Source organism: Protomyctophum bolini, assembly GCF_963924005.1.
Source record: "Protomyctophum bolini genome assembly, chromosome: 3".
NCBI lineage: Eukaryota > Metazoa > Chordata > Actinopteri > Myctophiformes > Myctophidae > Protomyctophum > Protomyctophum bolini.
In genome coordinates, this window is record NC_137864.1 from 9,692,677 (window position 1) to 9,710,913 (window position 18,237).

General features: G+C 42.9%; 1 protein-coding gene across 2 annotated transcripts in view; it reads right to left on the reverse strand.

The window, feature by feature from the left end:
* Window positions 1-18,237, reverse strand: part of usp34 (ubiquitin specific peptidase 34) — a 67,144-nt gene that overhangs the window by 19,925 nt on the left and 28,982 nt on the right. For both annotated transcript variants that reach the window (XM_080760243.1, XM_080760242.1), the window contains exons 19-46: window positions 18,016-18,105; window positions 16,158-16,253; window positions 15,524-15,606; window positions 13,959-14,113; window positions 13,474-13,587; window positions 12,885-12,984; window positions 11,690-11,852; window positions 11,425-11,551; window positions 10,515-10,665; window positions 10,285-10,388; window positions 9,952-10,167; window positions 9,518-9,643; window positions 8,869-8,991; window positions 7,666-7,749; window positions 7,280-7,366; window positions 6,423-6,623; window positions 5,746-5,828; window positions 5,538-5,578; window positions 5,258-5,382; window positions 4,240-4,392; window positions 3,683-3,787; window positions 3,506-3,561; window positions 2,264-2,568; window positions 1,561-1,724; window positions 1,393-1,458; window positions 982-1,128; window positions 509-565; window positions 133-210 (exon numbers count right to left, since the gene is read on the reverse strand). In XM_080760243.1, coding sequence (XP_080616369.1) covers window positions 133-210; window positions 509-565; window positions 982-1,128; window positions 1,393-1,458; window positions 1,561-1,724; window positions 2,264-2,568; window positions 3,506-3,561; window positions 3,683-3,787; window positions 4,240-4,392; window positions 5,258-5,382; window positions 5,538-5,578; window positions 5,746-5,828; window positions 6,423-6,623; window positions 7,280-7,366; window positions 7,666-7,749; window positions 8,869-8,991; window positions 9,518-9,643; window positions 9,952-10,167; window positions 10,285-10,388; window positions 10,515-10,665; window positions 11,425-11,551; window positions 11,690-11,852; window positions 12,885-12,984; window positions 13,474-13,587; window positions 13,959-14,113; window positions 15,524-15,606; window positions 16,158-16,253; window positions 18,016-18,105 — 3,400 coding nt within the window. The remainder of the gene's footprint in view (window positions 1-132; window positions 211-508; window positions 566-981; window positions 1,129-1,392; window positions 1,459-1,560; window positions 1,725-2,263; window positions 2,569-3,505; window positions 3,562-3,682; window positions 3,788-4,239; window positions 4,393-5,257; window positions 5,383-5,537; window positions 5,579-5,745; window positions 5,829-6,422; window positions 6,624-7,279; window positions 7,367-7,665; window positions 7,750-8,868; window positions 8,992-9,517; window positions 9,644-9,951; window positions 10,168-10,284; window positions 10,389-10,514; window positions 10,666-11,424; window positions 11,552-11,689; window positions 11,853-12,884; window positions 12,985-13,473; window positions 13,588-13,958; window positions 14,114-15,523; window positions 15,607-16,157; window positions 16,254-18,015; window positions 18,106-18,237) is intronic.

Below are 18,237 nucleotides of genomic sequence, written 5' to 3' on the forward strand. Positions count from 1 at the left end.
ACAACCGGCGACACGTTGTCAAATGTTTTGGAAAGCATAGGGTTTAAGTGGTTAACATGCTATTATCCTGTTGGATTATTCTTTTTATTTCGTCTTGCTAGTCCATCAATGAAAAATGTACAAATGACTCACATAGATGTTCTTCATGTCAGCCACCTGACATCTGACTGTGTAGAACTCCTCAGCTGTCTGACTCACGTGGTCACAGTCCTGGAGGAGAAGCAGAATGTTATTCAAAATGTCTGGAAATGTCTTTCTGAAAAACGTATGTTCCTATATGTGCTCAAACCTTTTCATGTCAAGGACCCTCAAATCATTGACATGAAACGGTTTGAGCACCACATTTGAGTCAAATGTATATGTATTTGGCATATATATATATATGTATTTTATATTGCACACATTTTTATGATGTTTTTACAGCCCTGGTTTTAATGGGATAACAAACCTCCCAACACACTGACACACAGCAACCTTTCACTCCTCCGACATTGAGCTGTATTCTTACCAGAGAGACAACGTTGTTGGTGATGACGCCGCCAAAGAGAGTCTTCACTGTATTTTTCTAACAGGAGAGAAAAAAGCAGAATACTGTATTAGGATTTTTCTTTACTTTTATATAAAAGAATATGGTTGCTTTCATCGTACAATTGTGAGGAAGCCAAATAAAAACCAAAGCCTTTTGACTGCCCATCGCGGTCCCGTCGCTAGTCGCGTTAGAATTAATCATACCTCCCGTTGTTGTCGATCGCCTCGGGGGTGTTTTGGCTACATCTAGCTACTTCAAGCTATTTCCTAAATGGCACGGAACAACCTTGAAATAGGTCCTGAAGAAACAAACCGCTGGGCGTCCTGATTTAATGGTTACAAATACCCCCGGGCATTCTCCTTTAACACCTATTGAGTAATGTTTTAAAAGAAAATTATGCATTTGAATTCCAGTTTAGAGGTGTGTGTTTGTGTTTGTGTGTGTGTGTGTACCAGGTCCTGTGACATCTCCTCTATCTTGGTGATGAGGTCGGTGAAGAACTCGGTCATGTCTTTCTGTTCTCCAGTGTTCAGAGGCTGTTTATCCATGGTGTAAGTCTTACAGAAAGGACGGGGGTTGTAGGCCTTCCTTTCACTCTCCTAATCATACAAAGGGAGGCATAAATGCTTGGCCGTTGAAAGGTTCAAATACACTTTTTTACAACTCAAATTACTTTGACAAATTAACCAGGAGTTAGTGAATAGTTGCGTATTGATAAACCATGACGCCATTAACCATAATTCTACGGAGGCCATTGTGCAATTATGTCACCCTCCGGGTAGAAAACGAGTTTGATTATCAGCAAAATGGCCACTTTAGGATTATGGTTAACTGAATGCACATTTCTTAATTCTCCCACATACCATCAGATAGGTGAACATCTTTTGGAGTTCCAACAGAGTGGTCTTATGTTTGATCTCCTCTGCATACTACAAATATAAAAGACATTACATGAGAATTTATGCTGTGTAGTTTTAATAATCTGGGCAGGAGTAAACAAACACTGGATGGACGGGTAAACAGTGACTGACCTTTGCTGTGAACACGGCTTGGCGGGCCTCAGGGATCATGTAGAGTTGTTGGATGGTGGAGGCCAAGTAGCAGGTGGCACCCAGGTTGGTCAGCCCCACAAAGCGACACTCCGCTCGGACATCGTCATGGGGCCAGTAGTCCCACTTGTATGGGGCATGAGAGGCTGATGGACAACAACACAGAAGGTAACGTAGATTTTAATTTCTGTTAACTTAGCTATGAGTTATTGTTTCTGGTTTTGATACGGTAGTTTGTGGTAGGATTGCTTCTTTAACCCATTAAAACTGGGAAAGCATTGTATCAAGCTCACAGGGCATCACTTCGTGCAGCGCTGCGAGCTAGTACTATTATTGAACATTTTTCAAAAAGCTTGAAAGTCTGAGAACTACTGATTTAGAAGGCATTTGTATAATCGGCCTCAGGTCTTTTAACAATTGGTTAAAATGCCAAAGATGTAGAAGACCCTGGAAAATGTAGTAAAGGTTATCCATTTTGTCAGCGGTTGGTAAGCTTGACGCCTCCATCAAGAAACTAAGTCAACTCTAAAATAAATAATCGGGCTCGTAAAATGTGGTGAAAAGGTCAGCTAGCCAAAGCCGTTTTTGCGAGCTTTCTACTCACAAATATACAGTAGTTGGACTTGGACCAGGTCTGATAACCTTTGAGTGCAAAGGTTATCTACAGTTAGAAGAAAGTCCTCACCTTGCATATGCTGTGACATGACCCAGTTGTGGAGCAGACGGTAGTTCTCCACAGAGCCCTTCACGGTCTCCACCAGCAGGTCGTAGGCGGCGGCCCGGGCGGCGTGGGACTTGCACTTGGGCTGCGCGCGGTCAGCGAGGCTGGGCAGCAGGAAGAGCAGGTTGTGGACGTCTCGCAGGAACTCCTGCCCCTCGCGGGAGAACTTGAAGGGGGGTTTGTGTTTGAGGACGCTGGTGGCCAGACGGAGGAGACCCGTCAGTCCGTCGTCCTCGATGGTTCCGTCCTGCTGGTCCAGGATCTCACGGCTGGGGAGGAGGGGAAGGTCAAGGGTCACTTATGATGGCTTGTTAACTTACATCCAAACACTAGTGTTGCTAGGACACTAAGGGCTATATTTTATTTTCTTAGATTTTTTTTTTACAATTTAGAAAAACATTTTTGAATAGTTAAATAGCCTACATCAACACGTTGTGATCTTGTAGATTTTAACTAATCAAAAATGTTTTTCAAAATAGTTAAAAAAAGGCTAAGTAGTATAATAATAATAATAATAATAGCTTGAATTTATATAGCAGCTTTCATGAACCCAAGGACGCTTTACAAAATGTACCAACAACAATCAACAACTATATGCCATAAGACTGAGAGAATAAGTGTCTTTTCAAGGCAGCCTTAAAAGAGTCCAGTGTTGGAGCATGGTGAATCTCTATTGGGAGAGACTTCCACAGGGTGGGGGGGGCTGCCACTCTGAAGGCTCTATCCCCGAAGGTTCGCTTGACTGCCTTGGGGACAGAGAGGAGGTCCAAGTTTGTGGAGCGCAGGCTCCCTGTCACAGGAGGTTTATGGAGGAGGCCTGAGAGGTACTGTTGAGCCAGGGCGTTTTGACATTTGTAGGTGAGAAGGAGGAGTTTATAATTGATACGGAACTTGACAGATGGCCAGTGCAGTTGTTTAGCAAGGGGTTTAGCATGGACTAAACTAGAGCCCTAAGGGCCCTATTTTCGTCAGTGCTAAACCCCTTGTCCCTAAACGTCGGGGAGAGAGAATTACACAATAAAAGCCATTTCTCTGATTGGTGACCAACTATCTAGCTAAGCTAGCAGCTGACCATTTCTCATTTTAGGCATCAAGGAAACTGAGATAATGGGCTAGATTGAACATTCAACATTATTGTTAGATTAAAACCATCTAAAAAAGGTTAGTTTATTCTGCCGATACTCAGAAATAAAAGGTTGTTCTTACCTCCTTATACAGTCTGCGAGGTGTCTGGCCAAAGCATCTAGGTCCAACAGGGTGGTCTACAGAGAATTAATGTCAGCATGAGAGACAGAGAGACACCAGCTTTGTAATAACATTTGACCACTGAAGATGAATAGCCATCACCAGCGTTACGCTACTATTACAATCTGAAGGTCCCACCTGGCTGGCATCTTTAACATGGATGTTGTCTATGAGTTTACACAGCAACCAGAAGTACTCCTTACACCCAGTCCTCAACATAGGCTCTTCTTCAAAATCCTCCACCTGTGCAGAAACAGACACAGACACAGACACACGCATAAACCCAATGACAGTTTCCTGGTCGACAAGAGTAAACACGCCCCCAGCACCCACAGCGGGAATCAAACCCAGGACCTTCTAGCTGTGAGGCGACAGCACTAACGACTGTGCCACCGTGACCATATATTGTATCATTAATTGAGCAAAAGAAAGTGTAACTGGCTGCCCATTCTCAGAATCGTTTGTGATCCGGTTTGAGAAATTTGGCTGATTTTAAAATTGCGATGTCAAGACGGAGAGCAGAAGGATTCAGAAGGTTCCCACTCCTCCTGGCATCACATCGAAGTGTCCTTGAGCAAGACAGTGATGAGGAGGTTGGTACCCTCTGCTGTCGGTGTTTGAATGGACCACACATTGTAAATGCGTTTAACTGAGGACTTGTACAATAAGGCCTTGTGTGTGTGTGCGTCTCCTACCCGCAGTGGTTTGAGAGCCTGTGCGTCGGGCAGGAACTTCAGCAGTGTAGAGGCAGCAAGGAGCAGGAAGGAGCGGTTGATGGACTCTCCTCCCTCCAGGCCTGACAGGGAGAGCTTGTAGAGGCCGTTACAGGCCTCATGTCTCACTGCAGGCTGTCAACACAAACACACATAACCAATTATTGTTTTTAATAATTTTTATCAAGGTTCAAGGTTTCTTTATTTTGTCTCCCAAGAGAGAAATTTGTCTTGGACCCCAAGGATCCGCTCTGCAGCATACAAATACAATACACAATACAAGACAACAAAGGCACACAGTGACCCGTACAACATAAAAAAAAAACACACCCAACATACCTAGTGCAGAAAATGAATTATAACCTTCGACCCCTACCCTGTCTGCCCTCTGCAGACAGGGTCCCATGATTGTGCAACCCATTTTTTCACCCAGTGTCAATTATCTAATGTAATCCTGGGAGCTACACTTCCTCTGCCAACCTGAGGGGGACTGACCTCATGCTTCCTTCTATGCATGACGAACTCATAACCGTTTCTAAACAGCAATGGTAACGTTCTAGTCGCGATGGCCGACCATTGTCGAGTTCTCCAGACACATATCCCATAACACATTTATAAGCTTTTATGTCTAATTTTCACATTAGACGAATATGCAGTAATTGTGTTGTGTGTTGTCTTTGTGTGTTTTAATCACAATTATTTGAGATAAAACATTTTTTTTTGTCATAATCATCGATCGTTTTCCATGTTGAAAAATGTTCATACATAAATAGCTGATCTACATGCTTACGTGTTAAGCGCTGTAAGCTCATAGATCAGCTGTTTACGCAATTCTTGTCATATCTACCCTGTGCAATATTTGATTACGAAGCCCAAACGGCAAACAGAAAACACAATAAAGTTTTAGTGTGACAATAAATAGTCAACTTAAATTTGTAATGGTGAGAGCCCTAGGATTCAGGTTAAAAGGCAACAGCCGACGGTCCCTACTAGTTCTCACCTCAGGCACCAGCAGGGTAAGTTTCTTCAACCAGTCGTGGAGGTGGTCGCTGTCAGCCAGACTGGACTTGACCATGGAACAGCAGTGGGCCCAGCTCACCAACAACCACATGGAGTAGTGGGTCACTGTGGGTCAGAATACACTTTATATGAATGGTACTGTTCAAAACAGAGAGACAGAGTGACTGACATCAAAACAATGACGAAGCAGACTTGAAACTAATAAATATAATTTAAAATAATTAAATCCCTTGACATTTCCAATGTTAAATAATTCTTACCTTCATGTCGAGATCTGTGGTCTGATTGAGCCTTCAGAACTCTGTGCAAGAGAAATGGTTGGCTGTATTGATAAAATGATCTAACAATACAGTATACTATAATATAAGTATATAAATAGTTGGTCATACATAGTGCAAGATAAAATAATGAATAGTTGGCCACGCATAGTGTAAGTCAACAACATGCAGAGGATCATACTTCTCTTACCTGTGTGCTAGGTTATCATAGGTGTAAGCCACGTTGATCAACCGCTGGATCAGGTTGGTGCCTTGGACCAAGCCGAGGAAAACCTAGGAATTAAATGACAGTTATGAGCTCTGCCAATTCTTTTATAATTAACCACCCAATATACTTTGTTGACCGTTTCTTTTTTTTACCCTATACACAAACTCTTCTTGAATACTTTCTGCTTCCAGTCACTAGTTTAAAGTCTCATTTCTAATGTCATAATATTCTTTTTGGAAAATGATGGTCCCATTTATTAAAAGAATGACCATAAAGTCGCGTATGTTCTGAGCGGCGTGGCTACCGTTACAGTCTATGATCGGGATTCCCCACCCACTCGAGTCAAAATAAAAACCAACTAAGAAGAAGGGGGGAAGTCCCGCCTCGTTGTCTGGGCCAGCCAATGGGCCAGCTGGGCCCAAACGGATCTAGAAAGATGGCGATTTACAATACAAGGACTGACAGGCTTCATTTTACGTTCATGTTAGACCCGGGGAACGCTTTGTCCATATTTTTTTACAGTCTATGGCGGACACATAGGTGAACACGTACATTGCTGTTCCTTGGAGTGGTTGCACCACTCAAAGAAAAAAAGAAAAAAGATGACGCCTCCCTCCTCCTGTTCGGCACCAAAATGACTCCCATTACATCCCCCTTACCTCGGTGAGACGGGGGATGTGGAGGCCCTTGCCGTGTTCCCCCGCAGCCTTGCGGGACTTGCTGGGCCAGGCTCGCTTGCGCTGGCTGTCGGTCAGGCCGGACCAGGAGAAGACGTCGTGGTAGGCCAGGTCCAGGTCCGCCGGGTCCACCGCAAACTGACAGATGAGCTTCAGCAGACACGCCAGACAGTCCAGCAGCCACTGAGGGGAGACATCGCCACAAATATGATTCATTCACAGTTACAGTAGGCTTGGCAGGTTCAACTCACTACCATTTAGATTTCCCTGCCATACAGCCACACCACACCGTCTTAGCACAGGATTTGTCTGCGTGTCAATCACAGCTCACGCTCTTGCGTGCGAATAAAATAAAGTGTTGCTTGGAAACTGAGAATGGGGTTTTGGTACTCTTTGGCCCGCCCTCAAGGTAGCCTCAGACTAAGAAATTAATTTCCACCGGAGACAGCACGGCTTGAATATAAAATGTACTCTTGTTAGAGCATTTTCTGCCATTTGAGTTATATTATATACACAAGTATAGTTTGTAATGGAATATAATGGAATGGAATCTAAAAAAATATATAATAATAACCATCTACTAAGATGTACTTGCACATCGATAATTCATTCCTTATGACATATGGAAGTAGGAAACCTGTCTATGATACAAATACCCTTAGTTGGACTGGCAACGTGATGCCGTTTCTAAACAAACGTGATAACATAACGTTTCTAAATTAAGAGCGCCAGAACAAAGTGAGTAAAATTGGGCTATTTTTGAAAAAGGGTTTGAAACAATATAATGGCATGACCAAAACTATGACGCCATGTTTAAAGTCGTTAACACAATCCCTCACCACTGTCCAGGACTCCTGGTCCTTTGGTTCCAGGATGCCCGAGTTGAAGATCTCCAACAGTAACTGCAGCCCTCCAGACGACACAAACTGGACAAAATGGGGAGAAGTGGGTGACTTTCACAAGGGCTACACACTAGGGCACACTGGGGAAAGGGAAAGGTAGTAGCTGGATGGAACATTCAGCAGTTCATGGATGCTGTGATCGAATCGATGACACGTTTGTTCTGTTTGACATTATTCACAGCGATATTATCCAAACATTGAATAGCTAACATACTGTCTGGGTTAAAAATGGTGATATATTTTTTGACGCCGACCAAAGTCCTTGAAAGTGAATGTGCTTAAGGATTAATACATTTTATTTATGAGTTTGTTGTCGGTTATACCTTGCAGCTCCATGTATTCTTGCTGTTCTCGATCTGGTCCTCACTGGAGTCATCAGAGTCTGGGTATAGGTCACTGTAACTCCCCTGGACAGAGAAACAATTCATACTTCACCGTTTGTACTGTACACACAGTACACAGTGGGTAGGGACCCATTTGTGGTCGCGGGCCGAATTATGTGGGTCGCGTGGTTCATGAATAAAATCTAATAATTTTCTTAAATATATAAAAACTAAATCACACTCGTGTAGAGAGATGTTGATGTTCTCATGCATGTGAAAAATGAAACATTTATTACAAGATGTATATTGAGATAGCAAGATGACATCTTACCACCATCTTACCCTAAACAAACATTAAAGTCCATAGATTTGGTTGGCAAATCATCATCATTTACTCTAAACCAGGGCTATTCAACTGGCAGCACGCGGGCCAATTATTATTTTAAGAGAGAAAGTTACAGGTATGATGTAATTGTATGCAATATATAAAGTGCTAGATTATCATAATGACAGTACTCCTAAATTATATTTAAGGGCTTTTGGAGAGAAATTAGACAGACTCCTGTGGAGTGTGTGTGTGTGTGTGTGTGTGCATGTTTGTATTTTCAGCTAGTGCTCGTTGACGCTCGTTCTGTCAAATAGGTCTATTCTAAGGTATAGCATATACTTGTATAGACATATATCACCCTGTGCTCATACTGTGCACAAATATATATTATAATAGCCTACATAACTAACATACAATCATTCTACAGCTGTGGCCACAGCTGTAGAATGATTGTGAGAATGATTGTGTGTGGGGGGCCGCAATCTAGTTGAATACCTAAACTAAACAAATATAAAGTCTATAGTCTTAATAAATTAAATTACATCCTAATTTACCCTAAACAAACCTTCAAAAGTCCATAGACTTAAGCTGGGACGGGAAATTTATAATTAGGCTCTAAACAAACATTAAAAGTACATAGAAAGGCTGGCCTATGACGTAATTTCTGCTATTTTCACTAGTCTGGGTCCCGGGTAACGTCTAATTTCTCTTGGGTCTTGAGCTATAAAGTTTGGTAACCACAGAGTAAATGTTCATGTTTATTAGTATGTGTGTAGAGGTACTATGCCCCGTCGACAAAACAAACATTAACAACCAGCTATAATAACTATGTGAGAAGAAGGATCCTAATGGATGGTACGAGTGGTCTCACTCACCGTGGACTCTCGGTGGATACGGCGGTTGGGTTTCCCCAGTGCCTCTATGATCTCCAGGGCATACAGCAGCTTGTGAGGACTCTTTATCCTCAGCAGGTCTTTCCAACACAGACCCTCACCGCTCTAAACACAGCAGATGAATAACAGGTCATCTAGTTGTCCGTCATGCGCAGAGAGATAGAGCCACGACTGGACTTTAATAAATAACGTTCTTGATGGTGCAATATCTTGATTGATGATGCTTTTTGTGGTCAGAAGTCTCGGGACACAGAGGTAGAGATAAACAACAGTAGCAAAACAATACTTAATTATACACTCTACTATGTGGGTGAAACATACATTTTGAGGCTTCAGTAAAAAAAGTAATAATTGGTGAATATGTGAGCAAATCTTCACAGTGAACGTTTTAACACAATTATTTGCTTCTGGGGGTTCCCTGGAACAAAATGTTTTCAGATGGGGGTCTGCAGCAACATACAGATCATTCTGGGGGTCCTTGACATGAAAATGTTTGAGCACCAATGTTACGTTTTTCAGAAACCTGCCAGAATTTAAAAGACATTTTGTAGAATCTTAATGGGTCAAAATAACAGTCGTCTCATTGAAGCTACACCGGTCAATTGATGGTTGCAGAGGACAGGTGACTGACCATGTCATCGGAGATGTTCTGGAAGGCCTGCAGCATGTTGGGACAGGTGGGCAGGATCATGAGCAGCTCCCACACCCGACGAGACAGGTTCTCTGCATGAAGGTGCAGCTCCTCGCACCGTGCACTCTGCGTGGACAAGACATGTGCACACACACACACACCATTAAATAATCTGGCAATTTGGTAAAGCTGTATCCTTGCGTGTGGAAAACTAATTTAACTGCATGAGAGAACAAGTCTGACAGCAGCGTGATATACAGAGACTGATGTGAGAACGATGGACGAATTGGAGAGAAATTATATGGAGCCGGCATGTGTAATTGTGTTGAGTGCTTTTCTTGTGGTCATCATCAAGCAGATGAGGCGTACAAGAAACCTTGATGGCCTCGTTCACCATTTCTACCCCCCTCCCCACACACACACTGTACACCCACCTCAGTGCTCTCTAGGGCTCTCTCTGCGTTGGGGTTGGGGGGTTTGAAGCAGGCCAGCATTTCCAGCAGGTCGAAGAGGGTGGTGAGGTGTGGTTCCTGGAGTAGCAGGAGCATGGGGATGTGCTCTTTCTGGGGCGGAGGAAGGCACGAGGCTGGCAGCTGCACGCCTTCCCCCTTCCGTTCCCTCCGAGGGGCACCCAGAGACACAAACACCATCTGGGGAAGAGCCAGGAGGAGACAGAAAGGAGTTCAGTTGGGCTGAGGATAATTGAAGAGAATATCCATTTGCCCACAAGAGTGGGCAGATATGAAACCATGCTACCCTGCAGTCACCTGCATGTCTTTGAAACCCAGCTCATGCAGGGTCTTCTCGTCATAGTCTGTCGTCAGCTCATGGCCAGAGGAGATCATTCTGACTGGTCCCATTAAACCACCAGCTGAAAAGACATCACCACATCAATCAATCAGGTTATCAACACACTGGTACAACAGTCAGTGCAAAAAACAAAAAAATCTATTTTCATGGCTTTTGTCTTTGGGTGAACAAGGTCTAAGCAGGTGACCTGGGAAGTCTGCAGGCTGCCGGCTGCTCTGTCCGAACTCCTGGAGCTGGGCCTGCTGGCTCATCTGCTCCTTCTGCAGGTTCTCGTACCAGTGGGTGACCTCGGCACGGAGGTCTGCCACCTGGTCGCTGGGGTACATCTCGATGGTCATCTAAAAACAATGGAAATGTATGTGAGTGGGGGAAAAAGGTAGATGAAAGAGCGGATTCCTCAAATATGAATTGGGCATCTGGAAACATTGTCATTGTGTAGGATTTATTTTTTGAAATTATATATTCTCAAAAACATGAGATTATATATCTATAATCACAGCGATATCATATTATTTCTCATATAATAACAGGGCACATCCCCTGTTACTTTTGAGAGTGCACACACACACACACACACACACACACACACACACACACACATACATATAACAACAAAACATTTGTTGAGGCACTCAATCTATGTATTTAATACAAAACTATATCTATATAAGATATCTACTTTGCTTGTGCTAGCCCATCCCCACTAGTGAAGGAAGCCATGAGCTCCACTCATCTAGCTGGTAATGGTGGCTGTGCTGCAGTGTCAGGAATTTGCCATGATCGTGCTCATTCTTTATTCATGACAACAGCAGAATCAGAAACTGGCTTCCACGTCATTTTAATGACGTGGGAAAACTGCCAATAAATACTTGAGCAAGCTTTCTGTTTTGAACATGGCATTGGTCTTTTCGTTTTGCACAGATGATGATGGTCACAGAACAGTGCAGTCTGCACGATGCTGCACTTTGGATATATGGAATTTAGTAATGACCAAAGTCTGATATACTGTACATTATTTTGATCATTTTAATAGCTCTGGACTGGAATTTGATTCTGTGACATAATCAAGAGAGCCCACATGCCCATCACGACTGTACCTTATCGGGAAGACCTGCGGGCTGGCAGACGATCCTGAGGGGCAGGGACTGCTTGTCACTCAGAGCCTTCAGGTGGCTGCTGATGCCCGTGCCCTCGATCTGCCACTGCCTCAGGTGGTACGCGAACCTGGCACAGGAGAGTGGGAGAACAGGATGAGAGGAAATACTTTAGCACACCCTGGATCTTTTATGTCTTTTAGTATCGTAGTTTTGTGCAGTGACATACATACGCAGCTTTGGTCTGTGTGCGAGTGTGTGTGTATACCTGCGTCGGAAGGCCTCCAGGTGAGTTTTGAGCATGAGCAGTCCCCTCTCGATGCTGATGAGGCTGGTGTGAGAGTCTTTCTCCAGGTTGGCTGAGGCCATCAAGAGACTCTCCATACACTTCCTGATGAACTCCTGTTCCTTCTCCAGACCAGTCTTGCCAGCTATGGAGCAGCAGTTGCGATATATAGTTTAACTCTAGTTCAGGGCTGGGTCAAAAATGACATGACATGACATTTGGCCCAGACGGGGCCCACCACAACCGGTAGGCAGATAGCAGATACTCTACCGCCCCCGCTCTGTCAAGGCACACACAAACAAACAAGCCCAAATACAACCACTGTTATACCCGCGACAGTACAGTTCTATGATCGTAGGCTTCACCCTTCAATAGTACTGTGTGTTTAACTGTTAGACTAAGGCTAGCCATAGAGCCCAGTTAAAGGGCAAAATTGAAAAGTGACATGTCACGTACATGTATATACATCGTACACACAGACAACAAAGGGCATGCACTTGCCCGTTGTTGTCCGTGTGTAAAATGTATATATTATTCTATCTATTTTGAGAGATTTACAGTAATTCAAGCCAAGGGCGCTGCTGCTTCCCAGCACTGCACAATTTCTAAGGTATAAATGATTTCACATTCACATTATGTAATTGTGAAACTTTACAATTGATTCAAACATCTTATTTGGTCAGCTGTTGCCCTAGTCTTCTTAGCATTACACAGAGGCTAACACTCACTTTAAGCACATCCCATCTCTCTCCATCCATTAGGCTCACAGCAGCCATTAAATACTATTTGGCCCAGATAAAGCAATACAATAATCTTTCCACCGGCAACCATCAATTATTATGATTGATAATGATTACAATAGTGATTACCATATTCATCAAAGTAATTGGGATTAACATTTTAGTCATAATTGTGCAGCCCTTACTGCTTACTAACATGTTCCTAGGGGAGCTAGGGATATTAAAGCACCCACCAGATGGTGTATGTCATATTTGATTTACTAGTGGTAAAACTGTGTCAGAACAGATAAAGGTGAGATTGGTTGTAATTGCGAGCAACTCTTGGTTTAAGAATATAAAATTGCATGTACAGAAAGTGTTCCCATGTTTGTGCTTTCACAGAAATTGATTCACAGCAAGCATGTTCTCAATCTGTAATACGGCCCGAGCGTACTGACCATTAATGTAGTAGGAGTTGATGTACTGGATGGCCGCGCGGCTGATGTCAGCTGACTGGGCCCTCAGGGCGATACCCCATAATTGGTCCATCCCGCACAGCTGGGGACAGACAGACAGACAACCAGGGTGCTTAGATGGAAGAACTCACAGGGATAACCACGCACTAGCCAGCAGTGCTGTGTACAGTATAGTAACTAAGCACGATATGACAGAAGCGCGATTGATACTTGGTTGTGCTAGATCGGCTATCTTTGGTGTGTAACACAGGCTTGCAACACGTAAAGTATAAATCAGAGGTTTTCATCTGTAAATCAAATATTTACAGATGAAAAATATGTCATTTTTGAGTGAAATGGTCCTATGATGAAGCATGAAATTGCGCCTCCACTTACAGTAAGGGCAACAGAATTAATTTCTGGATCACCCAAAATACGAGGTACAATGAATTTCCCACTCCCTATTCATTACACAAGACAGCAAAATGACTGGTAATTGTATTATTACTACCATCATTACCACTTGTGTCCTATACTGCAGACAAGAAAGTTGCGTGTTACTGTTTGACTATGAGTAACCGGTGATAGTTACCTCACAGTTGGAGGCACTGTCGAGGGTGCTGGTTGCCAGGCGGGCCAGGTTACACAGATGCTGGAAGAGGTTGAGACCCGTCATGCTGATGGTTTCTGGCTTCAACTGTGGCATCTGAGGAGACACACACACACACACACACACACACACACACACACACACACACACACACACACACACACAGTGTCAGTATCACAGTGCTTTGTGTGGAACTGGAACATTGGTGAGGATATGATTGGTCTGTTTTTCTGTCTCTCTCCCACACAAAGTGCCTGCAGGGTTTCGAGGCACACAATGTGATAATGAAATTCCACTTTTCCTGAGATTATTCGGTTCTATATAACTTATGATTCATAGCATACATTATGGATTTGTCAATGCTCAGCTGTATGTTGGAGAGGGGTGAACAAGTAATTGTTCCCCCACCCATCAGAAATGTCTAGGGCTTCAAGGTTTTCAGTGTGTGTGTCTGTCCATGTGCTGACCTTTTCCAGAAAGAGGTGCTTGTATGTCTCCATGCCCATAGCGTGCTGGTCCTTACTGCGGACCTGATTGAGGAACCAGTGGAGGGCATCGTCATAACATTCAGCGTCCTCCACCAGACAGTGCCACAAGATGTCCACCTGCTCCAGACTCAGCCCTGAGAGAACAGCAGCACAGGACACGTCAAACAGGGAGCACACAGCAGGAGGCGTACATACACTTTAGCTGGCTTTTACTTTCCACTCGGTTTTGGAATCACACAGAGTTGTGCTCTTGATTTATTCATTATCTAATTATGTTAACTGATCAACTGATCTAATACAATTATACTGGATAATGGCCATTCATCCATCTTCAACCGCTTATACGTAGTCGGGTCGCGGGGGCAATAGCTCCACCAGAGTGTTCCAGACTTCCCTCTCCAGAGCATTAGTGACTTCCTCCTGGGGGATCCCGAGACGTTCCAAGGCCAGTGAATCGATGCGTTTCCTCCAACTGTGCCTTGGTCTGCCCCGGGGTCTCCTCCCAGTGGGACGTGCTTCAAGGACCTCCCTAGGGAGACGCCCAAGAGGCATCCTAACCAGATACCTGAACTAACTAAGCTGGCTCCTTTCCAGACGACCATTCATTAACCACACTAACCATGCAGTCCTTATTGTGGGCACATTTGAAAAAAAATGTTCTTTGAAATATTTAAATTTTTCAATGCGACCTGTTGTGAACTTCTAGATCTGCTATTTTCTCTATTTGTCCTATGTAGATGTTATGTGGTTAACCAATGAATGTCATTTCCACAATTATGTCATTTCAGCAATTATTAAATACACTTAGCGTCATTGCCGAACATCTTTAACACGCATTTCTGGTCAAAACAAGCTTTATTCCACGGCCGCGGCTGTGATCGCCGTGGTAGTCCTTTCTGATCATCCAGCAGGAGACCAGAAGTGATATGCGACAACACACACACACTAGTTAGACAGCATAACATCCGTTCGCGGATTTTTGCCTCTTCAAAATAAGGGTTGAACGGGGGAAAATGCTGGCGTGAATTGTATCGAACGTATTAATAAATCCTGGCGGCCACGGTTTTTTTTAAAGGTTATTTTTTTACATTAGGCATAAGGTCTCCATTGATATCAGGGTTGGCTAACTGTGATTTCTGTAGGTTCAAACGCAGTTTGACAGGTGAGAAATATGATGAGTCCTAGTGTTACAACTTGGCCAGAATGAATCAAACCGGCTGAATACAGTATCATCCTTTTGTGTGACACTGAATGGTTCCCAGTGTTCCCCGGCCTGGCTCACTAAGTAAGAGCAGTGTCCCTGAGTCATTGTTCTAGGTTAAAGTTTCTCAGGATGCTTTCTCTCTTTCAACATCGTTATCTGACCACCGTTGAACAGGAGATGAACAAAGTATTCTTTACAAAATAATGTATTAATCTCCAAGTTAATCTTTGACAAAAATCTCTACACACCACAGAGGAAGCCAACCATTATTCTTTGAAAAAGAAATCCTTAACCAGACATTTTATGGTTTTTAAATTTTATTGGAGGATGTGAATCTTACTGAAGTGATCAGGGGAGCCCAAGGTGGAGAAGACACAGGTGAGGAACTGTAGACGGACTTGGACCTCTGCGCTGTGGCCGTACCTGTAATGAAGGACAACAAGTAACTACTCTGTACTGTAGAGTTAGGAAAATACCAACGGGGTCAGAGGCTTTTCACCCCCCATTCAGGAGAGGCGCGCATTCAACACCACATTCATAAGACAGGGGAGATTTAAAAGGGCAAAGCAATAATTTGGTGAAATTAAATGGATGTGTGCAGTCAACACAAATAACTCCCCACACCACCGACTATCACAGCTGCATAATGTTTCACAGAGGAGGCACATACTGTATGTAAATGTCCTAAGCAGGGATTTTCATTCAGGGACTTAGATTAGATTGTCATCTAATTCTTTGAAACAATAAATTGGTAGAAACTATCCGATATGCTGTTTTATGTATTATTTATTTATTTATAGAGAAATGTAATCGTGTAAAAAGACAGGAAGCTGAGGGTAAACAGGGGGGAAAACATGCAACACTCCAGTCTCAATCGAACATTGAAAAATCTGGTCAGCCAACAATGTGAACCGTTTAAAAAACAAGTCCTTTGAAAGTGTGTTTTTATCTGCCGTATAGAAGGGCTGACTCACAGTGCAAACTTATGCCTCTGCTCCCTGACCTCCTGGATGTAGTGGAGCAAGTTCTCAAAGAACAACTTCATCATGTGAAGCTCCTTCTCAGCCCACCTGAGACAACACCAAACACAAACAATGTTCGGTCAAATACATACATCGACTGAGGAAGAGGCAGAGGAAACATCACAGTGAAATGTTTACGTTTATTTATGTTTTCATTCATTCATTTCTTTAAACTTAACCTTCATGTAACCAGGCCAAGACAACAGTGTTGTTTATGAAACAAGAAATCTACAAAGAGTGTCAAACCAGCATAGAAAAAGGTTTATATACCATGTAGATGATATATCAGCATTTATCATTCTGACAGTGCATGACATGTCACACCAGGTGAAGATTTTACTTTTTTGGCGTGTTCTAGGTGGTGCCAAAATCAGGTATAAGTATTTTTCAAACTGCTCAAAATGGCGGAACATCTGAGGGCGGAGCTTAATGGTCAAAATGACAGATGTGTTCCCCATGAGTCAAGGAACATGTGGAAACAAATGCCATGACTTTTGGCAAAACGAGGCATGAGTACCCGTTTCATTAAAAAAAAAAAGCCATAGCACCCCCCTTTGGCCAATTGGAGTAAGACTGGTTTCAGTGCGATTTGGCATGACCCTCTACCATACTGTAAAGTTTCATAAGCATGTGACTCTGTATGTAAGTATTATGGGCAGAAGAATGTGCGTATCGAAGTTTCATTGCCGACTGTCAAACGGTTGATGAGCTATACGCGTTCAAAGTTTGTATTTTCAATTGAGTGGCACCGTTTGGCATGGCCCTCTACCATATTGTCAAGTTTCGCAAAAACCAACTGCATGGTCCAGCCAGAACTGCTATTTTTGGCGGAAAAACGGAAAAAGAAGAAAAATCCGGACAAATACAATAAGGTAACAAACACTCTTATCGCCCAGCGTCATTTGGAACCATTAATCAGTACGCCCAGTGATTTGCAGCTTCAGAGCCCATTTCAAGGTGACACGACGCCATCTAGGTTGTGCTAGGATATAATAGCATGTAGCCAAAAGACCCCCCGAGCAGAGTGTAGAGTAGCGACACGCTTTGATCTCACCGCAAAGCGGGTGCCTATGGGCTATAGTTCCAAACATTGCTCCTATGGCTGGAACTATCCCATTGAGATAGAATGAGCACTTCCGCATTCCATTGTTACAATGGGAGTCAAAGCTAGTGTCGCCACCGGACGTATGATCCATCTATCAATCCATCTTTTGATTAATCTCCGTCCTGGGCGATGGGCGTAATTATTTAATATGGCGGAGACCTCCGTCTAGGTCGATAAGAGTGTTAATAAAGAAAGCCTACATTAATTGCTTCAAAGAAATCCTATTCTCATAAGTTGTAGAACTTTCACACATCATAACACTTTGGACTGGCTGTATTGAATAAATGAATATAAATATTATACATTACAAAAACTAATAATTGTATATGTATTTATTTATCTGAAGGCTTTCATTAAGAACCTTTTCCAAATCTAGGTAACAAAGATGAACTCCTTTTCTGTACAAAGCTAAGAATACATGCGTGTCAACAGAGCATATTTGTCTTTGCTTAATTTGTTTATTTAGATGGGACACTGCATATTAATGCATACATATCAATGTAATGTAAATTCACCAGATTGAGCAAATATGCTAATTTACATCTGCATTGCTCACAAAAAACACATGAAAACAAAAACAGAATACATTACTGTACATTACACAGGGAAAACAGAGCATAATGCATAAATCAAGAACAGAGGTACGAAACTGGCACAACAGAGATACGAAACGTGTACAAACAGTGTCACATATTTGTCACTTACATGGTGATCCAGTGGGTGTCATAACTGGAGCCAAACTGTTGAAAAGTGCCAAAAAGCTTGGGTAGAAGCCGTAATGAAACGACCACAGACCTGACAGAGATAAAACAGGTGAATTGTTTAACATTTTTACAGTATGTGAGATTAAAAGAGTGTGATTTATCTACAATGTAGAATCACACTCTATCTAATCTACAACCTACAATGTAGATAAATCCCGACCTA